General features: G+C 54.1%; 1 protein-coding gene across 1 annotated transcript; it reads left to right on the forward strand.

Annotated features, from left to right (window-relative positions):
* Window positions 1-1058: 1058 nt before the first annotated feature.
* On the forward strand, window positions 1059-6405 carry Znf683 (zinc finger protein 683). Its single transcript, XM_051171068.1, is given in 5 exon segments — window positions 1059-1066; window positions 3232-3580; window positions 5162-5290; window positions 6011-6163; window positions 6165-6405. Coding segments are annotated over 5 exon segments (840 nt in total). The 3' UTR covers window positions 6366-6405.
* The last annotated feature ends 1697 nt before the right edge of the window (window positions 6406-8102 follow it).

The raw sequence follows: 8102 nt of genomic DNA on the forward strand, positions 1-8102 counted from the left end.
TCAGGCTAGGCAGGTGGCACTTGAGGCTTCTCCCTCTCGAGGACTTCCTGGCTGTTGAGGGAGTCACAAGCCCCTGGTGTCTTCCAGCAAAGCCACCAGCCAGGTTGGGTGAGCCTGGACCAGAAGGAGCTCTGGTTGGTTTAATCCTGCTTTCCATGAAAAGAGCAGGCTCCAGGCTGGGCGTGGTAGCGCATACCTTTAATCCCAGCACTAGGGAGGTAGAGGCGGGCACATCACTGTGAGTTCCAAGCCAGCCTGGTCTACAAAGTGAGTCCAGGACAGCCAAGGCTACACAGAGAAACCCTGTCTTGAAAAAACAAAAACAAAACAGAACAAAACAAAAAAGGAGCAGGCTCCTCAATTCTCAGCAGCCTCAAGGATTCCTCAGAGGCCCCATGTCTTAAGACATGTCTTCATTGAATATCCTTCCCGGGAAGACTCCTTGGCTTCTACATGTCAGGACTAAAACATGGGTGGTGGTGGCAAACTTGGGAGGCAGAGGCAGGCGGATCTCTGAGTTCGAGACCAGCCTGGTCTACAAAGGAAGTTTCAGTACAGTCAGGGCTACATAGAGAAACCCTCTCCTGGAAAACCAAGACAGTTGCCACACATTGGCTAGGACCATTTCCATTTTTCTTTACTTTTCTGAGACAGGGTCTCTCAGCCTTGACCTCCCTATAGAGTCATGGGTCCTCCCTGCTCTTCCTCCCAAGTATTCGAATTCCAGTGTTCCCTGCTCTGCTTCCTGGAGCTCACACCCAGGGCCGTATGCACACTACACGCACACTCTGCCAACTAAGCTACGTTTCCGGTCCCTGCCCTCTGTTTCTCATATGGAAGAAAGTGACCTGCTTCCAGCCTCACCTCACAGTGAGTGAGCCAGAGCTGGATGGAGACCCCAGCCTTCTCGGCTCACCTCGACTCATCCATCTTCCCACTAGGTAGTGGGAACATGAAGGGGAAACCAGCTGCCCAGTTGGGTTGTTGCTACAAGACAAAAGACCTGGATGGTTCAGAAGACTCCTTGTCCCCCAGGCTGGACTTCCAGATCCATCAAGATGACCAGGTAGGGTGGGACCTACCCTCCTCTCCGGGAATGTCTGCCACGTCCTAGGAAGGGTAGAATGCCTGAATGGGTAAGGCCTCCATCTTTCTGCTCCAGGCAGAGAGGCCGGAGGCCCTGAGCACCTGCTCAGATTTATGGACAAGAAGAGGGACAGGCCACACAGAAGAGGGACAGGCCACACAGAAGCTTTGCTGGGTGACTACAGACTTAGACTTTACTGAGAGGGGGCTGAGAGCTTTCCTGTGGGCTTTGCAGTCCTGGATGCGGATTTCTCACTTCCCAAACCCCCAGTTTACGTTGCTTCCATTCAGGATAATACACAGATGAACACTAGGGTGATCAGGAGTGGGGGAGGGGGAGAGCAGGACAAGTCTTACAGGGAAGAGGGGGCCATCTAGGGTCAGTGAAGACAGTCCTTGGGAGGAGAAAAGGAGAGCCATTTGGGTGAACGGTGTAGTGGGTGGGTGTCCACAGATTACCTTCTTCCCTTTAGAAACCAAACTAGGGGGGCTGGAGAGATGGCTCAGTGCTTAAGAGCACTGGCTGCACTTCCAGAGGTCCTGAGTTCAATTCCCAGCTACCACATGGTGGCTCACGACCATCTATAATGGGGTTTGGTGCCCTCTTTGGTCATATACGCAAATAGGACACTCATATAAATAAGTTGTTTTTTTTTTTTTTAAAGAAAGAAACCAAACTAGGGGTGAGCCTATACAAGGAACTCCCAAGTTCCAGGCCCTTGAGCCCCTTTCGCCCCCCGCTTCCCAGGTCTTGTCAGCTGACACTTCTCAGCCACTTCCAGACACAACAGATGCCTGTGACCTGTCCTGGACCGACCGGATGTCTCCTTTACTACTGGAACCAGCTAAGTCTTCCTTGCTGGCCTGCCCCCAAGGCCTATGTGCCCTGCAGAAGACACCCCTAGCCAGGGTCCCACAGGATCTCAGAGAGGATACCTTAAACAACAGGAGTGAGTCTGGGTCCTGGGGCCGGATCTGAGAGCTTTGTTGGCAGGTTGACGAGGACACAGGTTTTGGGATGGGGAGGGCACTGGGACTGGGTCACTGGTAAGGATGGAGCCCCAGGCAGGCTTTCCTGCCAGTGTATGTGGTATTCAGGTGGAGGGCAGAGGGCAGCCTGCAGGAGTCAGTGCTCTCATCATGTGGCTTCTGGAGCTTGAACATAGGTCATCAGGCGTGGTAGCAAGCACCTGTACTTGCTGAGCCATCTTGGGCCCCCCCCCCCTTTTTTTTAAACTTTCTTGTTCACTTTTATTGAGACAGGATCCCTTGTAGCCCAGGCTAGCCTCATACTTATGTAGTGAAGGATGGCATTGACCTCCTTTCTGCCTCTACCTCCCCTGTGATAACAGACACGCTCCTCCATGCACAGCAAAGAATTGAACATTTTACTAAATGCACTTCAATGTAAATTTAGTCATGTATTCAACAGTTTCCCCTTGGGACCCTTATGTGATCTCCTCTTGACCTTTGACACCCAAATTTATATCTTTAATCTGGGACCTCTCCCTTAAACTTCAGTTCACCTCTGTACACTTGACCTGCCTCCCCACCCACTGTGTCCTTGATTTCCACCCCCCCCATATGTCTAGTGGTCTGTGCACTTGACCCTTGTCCCTGCTGTCTAGTAGGTAGCTTCTAAAATTTGTCAGTCGTTCCCTGCACCCTGGGCAGCTTTTATTACAGGCTCAGTAGCAGTGGGGAAACTGAGTCCCAGAAGGAAGTGTGCCTTAGCCTAAGTTGCCTCATCAGCTTGCAGGTTCTTTCCCAACTCTGAGCTGGGGCAGGCTTAAGAGGGGCCAGATGTTCAGTCCAGGCTTTTGGGGGGTGGGGGTGGGCGGGGCCTGGGTCATCTCCCATTTTTGCTTCAGAGCACCAGCCACCAAGCCTGCGTGACAGCGAGAGACTCACAAGCAACAGAGATGAGATGGAAAGCCAGCCAGGAAGATGCCCCTGCCCACCCTTTCCTCCTCTCACCACCAGCTCCTCACCAAATGCCAGGCTGAACAGAAAGAACTCCAGTCCTTCGAGCTTCTGGCCCTGGCTTCCTCCCAGCTGCATCTACCCCCCTTTCCCTGGGTACCCACTTCTGCCTCCTCCTTACCTATTCACTTATGAGCCCCTACCTTTCTCCCAATGTTCGAGGCTCTTTGTGCTGACCCCAGACACTGCATACCCCACTGTGGCTGCATCCAGCTTGCTTATGACAGCCAATGGGGCTGGACCCCATATCACCCAAGAGAAGACCCTGTTTCTCTACTCCAGAGCTTTCCAGAGTGCTGGCCACACCCTACACTCCCAAGTTAGGAGTCAGAGCTCTAGAGATGCCTCGATCCCAGGACGAGCTGGTGTGGCAGCTCCTGCAAAGCGGGCTATGCCAGGCTCCCGGGCGGGTGCCGTAGCCTTGCCCTACCCTCTGAAGAAAGAGAATGGTAAAATCTTATACGAGTGCAACATGTGTGGCAAGAACTTTGGGCAGCTCTCCAACCTCAAGGTATCGGCTTCCCAGGCCCCGCTATCCCCTTCAGTCTTCCAGTGACTCTCTTGCCTTTCACCTTCCTTCCAGAATCAAGTCATGGCATCTGGGAGCCACTGCTGGATACCTGCTAGGGACAAGTGGCCTCGTGGTCTCATCTAGGTGGAAATATAGGATATGCTGACCACCAGCCGGGCTTGGTGGGACACACTTTTGGTTCTAACATTCAGAAGACTGAGGCAGGAGGGTGACAGCAGAAGTCCAAGGCCGGTTTGGGCAATAGTGAGACTCCATCTAAAAATAAAAGCCAAAGCAGCTGTGTGGTGGTGGCACATTCCTTTAATCTCAGCACTTGGGAGACAGAGGCAGGTGGAAAGATGTGAGCTCGAGATGAGCCTGGTCTACAGAGTGAGTTCCAGGACAGCCAAAGCTATTACACAGAGACACCCTGTCTCCCCGCCCCCCCAAAAGAAAGAAACAAAGAAAGAAAGACCGCCAGACATGGTGGTCTATGTCTTTAATTCCAGTACTCAGGAGGCAGAGGCAGGGAGATCTCTATGAGTTCGAGGCCAGCCTGGTCTACAAAGCGAGTCCAGGACAGCCAAGGCTACACAGAGAAGCCCTGTCTCAGAAAAAAAACCAAAACAAAACAACCAAGGTGTGGTGGCTTTTAATCCCAGCACCTGGGAGTCAGAGGCAAGCAGATCCCAGTGGGCTTGAGGCCAGCTTGGTGTTCATAGCAACTTCCAGGACAACCAGGGCAACAGTGAGATTCTGTTTCAAAAAAATAAAAATAAAAGAGGGGTGCACATCAAAGTCCCCTCCATCCTGGAGGATTGTCTCTGGGAATCACCTTATTTAAGTTAAAAATGGGGAAACTGAGGCCCAGAGTAGAGAGGATTTTTCCGGGGTTCCCACAATTTCTTAGTGGGTTCAAGTTTGGATTCCAGTTTCTTGGCACCATCTACTAAGCTCTTCCCCAGACAGCACCGTCTCTTGGTTCCCAGCTAAGCCTCTCTATTATAGCTTTCCGAGATCAAAAAGAAAGAGGGAATGGGTAGGTTTTGGTGACTCGAGACCACAATCTTGCAAACTTCCTTTTTCAAGTGGGATCCCACATCAGGCCAGGTGTCATCTTGTATGTGGTCCTCACTGCTAGCAAAGACCACAAGCTATGTTCAGGTGATGGTTACTGGGGAAACAGTGGTACTGCATCCTCTAAGAAAGGGATACCTAGGCCTTCTGCCTCAAACCATCCAGCGAACTTGTGTCTCCAGCTTCTGCGATGAGCACTTGGCAGGGTGGGGTCAGCCCCTGGAAGCTGCATTTTCAGCATGCTCGTAAAGCCATAACCATGCTGGCCTGTGAATTGTGCTTTAAGTAGCTACTAGTGAGTACCTGGGGGATTGCTTCTCTGGGTTCCTGAATCTCTGCTACAGGGCAGGCCAAAAAGTTAAAATGCCCTAGGGATTGATAGCTTCAGCCAGGGTTGATAGAGAGGCCTGGGATGCCAGCAAAGGATCCTGTAGGTGGGTGAGGATTTGGGGTGGACTCTGGGCCCTGTTAGACGTTCTGGCCAGCTGGTAATATTTCTTCCAGGTCCATCTGCGTGTCCACAGTGGGGAGCGTCCATTCCAGTGTGACCTGTGTCAGAAGACCTTCACCCAGCTGGCCCATCTGCAGAAGCACCACTTGGTGCACACCAGGGAGCAGCCCCACCGGCGCCAGGTAAGAGAGAGAGAGAGAGACAGACAGACAGACAGACAGACAGAGACCGACCACTGGAATGAGTGACGTTGGAGGAGAAAACACAGCTACATGTCTGTGCATAGAGATTAGGAATAAGAAAACAATTGGGTCAGTGTAGCTCCTTCTTCAAGTCTGCCCTAAGCCTTTGGGAGGGCAGAGGCAGGGAGCCCCTCCCTTTTCCAGGGGCAGAAATGAGAGCAGTGTGGTGTAGTTCTGAGTCTAAGCTTCCAAGTCAGACCACTGTTCAAATCCTGGCTTCTCCTCCCAATTTGCGTGGCCACTGGCTGGTGGCTTTGCTCTCTGAGCCTCTTGGGAAGATTGTGAAAGGTCAGCTCCTGGCTTGGCAGCCCCCCCCTGCCCCCACCCCCGCCCCTATCACCCAAGAGATGTTGACTACACCCACTGATGCCGCAGCCCCTGGTCCTCCCTAACAAATGAGGGTTAGGAATCTGTGCTCATGTTACTGACAGAGAAAGAAACTCAGGGAAAAGTCATCCAGGAATGAAAGAAGAATGCAAGCCCAGCTTGCCAGGTGCTAGTGTGCCATGCTGTGCGTTGGAGGGGAGCGGGGCAGGGAGGAAACCATCCGGAAAGGCTTCTGTGTCTGCGTTGACAGGGAGGTGTTTCCAAGATGGGTGGGGAGAGAGCGTCCCGAGCCAGGTGGAGGTTGGAGATGATTCGAGTGCCCATTTCTGTCAGATGTGCCCCAAGCGCTTCAGCAGCTCCGGCAACCTCAAGACCCACCTTCCCCTGCACTCAGGTGCCCAATCGTCCCAGTGCAGCGTCTGTCCAAGTCACCTCACCCCGCACGTCTACCTGAAGCTGCACCAGAGGCTACAGGCATCTCGGGATCCCTGGCCTGGCCCACACCCACCAGGCCCTCTCCTCTCTCAGCTACCCTGCCCAAGGAGCACTAGATCTTGTGGGAGCACCGCCAGAGAAGAACACGGGCTGGGATGCGCACAAGGTCAAGGTGTCCTCGCTCGCCCAGGGGAAGGACAAGGGCAGCCAGGCTGAGCAGTGTGCTAGCATTTCTCCGCAAGAGGAGGGTTGAGAATTAAAAGATTTCTCTCAGTGCTGACTCAGGGCCTCCTGAGCATCTCCATGTCCCTGCTCACCTGCCAGATCGCATCCCTCACCTGGGAGTAGGGTGGGGCACACAGCTTCTGTTGGGTGGGTAGGTAGCTATCTACCTCAGCCTGGGTTTAGGCTCCACTCTCTGTGACCTATGTGGGCCTGAGCTGCCCATCTCAGCTCACCGACGGACAATGCTGCCATTCAGGGCGGGATGAAGGCAGAGTGTGCTCAGTGGGAGGAGGGACACCAGAGGCAGGAGGATTGCAGCCATTAGATTAGTATCTACCACTTCGGTTACCTGGTCTGATGGACAAGGAGCCCCTTGAATGGAGAATGAAGCAAGAACGGATTTGCGTGCAGCCCAAACACAGGGCATGCTGCCCTCCTTCCTGAACACTGTACCCAACACCTTTCCAATTGTCCCACGGGCTCCTTGCCTACCACTTTCTAATCTCAGCTCCTTCTCTGCCGAGGTTGAGGTCAGCTGGTATTACCTGCCATCATTAGGTGGGGTGCAATTCTCCGCGGGATGGGCGTGAGAGAAGAGACACCAGATAGCCCTCTCGTGGCCTCTCATAACCCAGAATCATAACGTCCCCCCTGTGTACTAGGACCAGAGAGGCAAGGGGTGCCCAGCTAGTTAGGGCTACAGACAGGAAAGGACAGCAAAAAAGTAGAGCAATTGAGCCCTACCGACGGCCTGCCTCCAGAGGATCCCCTAAAGTGTGCAAAGCGCTCCTTCCCCCCCTCTGCCCATGAGTGAGCCATTCAGGAAATCGAACTGCCTGGGAGGATCATGTTAGAACCGAAACAGAGCAAGCCTGAAAATGAATGACTCATTTTTAGTGAGTCGGTTCTTAGGCAGGCTGGCGGCAGGGGGCGCCAGCCGCACCTCCCTTGGTTTCACGTGGCTTTCGCTCCACCGTAAGGAGTGACAATTCCCACTCCACGTGGTAGGTGGCTCCAAGACAGAGAGAGAACCCTCCTAGGGCACCCATCAGGCGATGGCAGAGTTGGCTTCGGCCCCGCCAGCAATGAAGGACGGGGTTCTGTTCACCTTTGTCACACCGTTGGGGCTCGAGGATGCCAAGCCCTCGGGCTAGGCCCCGCCCAGTTGTCAAGACTCTGCCCGTTGCTACTGCCGGTCTGTGCTCCGCTCCAGGGTTCTAGCAACTCCCAGACCTTCCTAGGCTCGGTCCAGCTTCCCCCTCCGGCGGGTCCCAGACTCCTTTATAGCGTCTTTGCCCAGGACCAGCTCCCCGAGTGTGCACACAAGTCCACCTCTGACATCCCAAGAGGCAGGACCGAGCAGAGAGTTTGGGAGGCGGAGGTCGGTGTAAGACTTAGGAAGAGTGCTCCACGGACTAAGACCTGGGGTGGGCAGGGTCCCCTGAGGCACACCTGTTGTCCCTGGGACAACATCAGATCAGGTCCCCGCCTCTGGCCCCTGCTGTTTACTCAGGGGGACCGGCAGGAGGAGGCGCTTCTCTTCCCGGACAGCGGATCCGGATCCGAGTGGCACCCTCAGCCGAGTGCCCCTGCCGGTCTAAGCCCCAGACTTTGATCTCACCATGAAAGAGCCACGCAGGGGCTTCGGAGCTCGACTGGCCAGGCTGTTGACTGGACTAGGGGGCCGAAGGGAGAGCAAAGAGAAGATCTCAAAGGAGGCCAGACCCCAGGATAGGTGAGGGGAGATGGAGAAAGACAGAGTGGA

Source organism: Acomys russatus, chromosome 29, assembly GCF_903995435.1.
Source record: "Acomys russatus chromosome 29, mAcoRus1.1, whole genome shotgun sequence".
NCBI classification, from domain to species: Eukaryota; Metazoa; Chordata; class Mammalia; order Rodentia; family Muridae; genus Acomys; species Acomys russatus.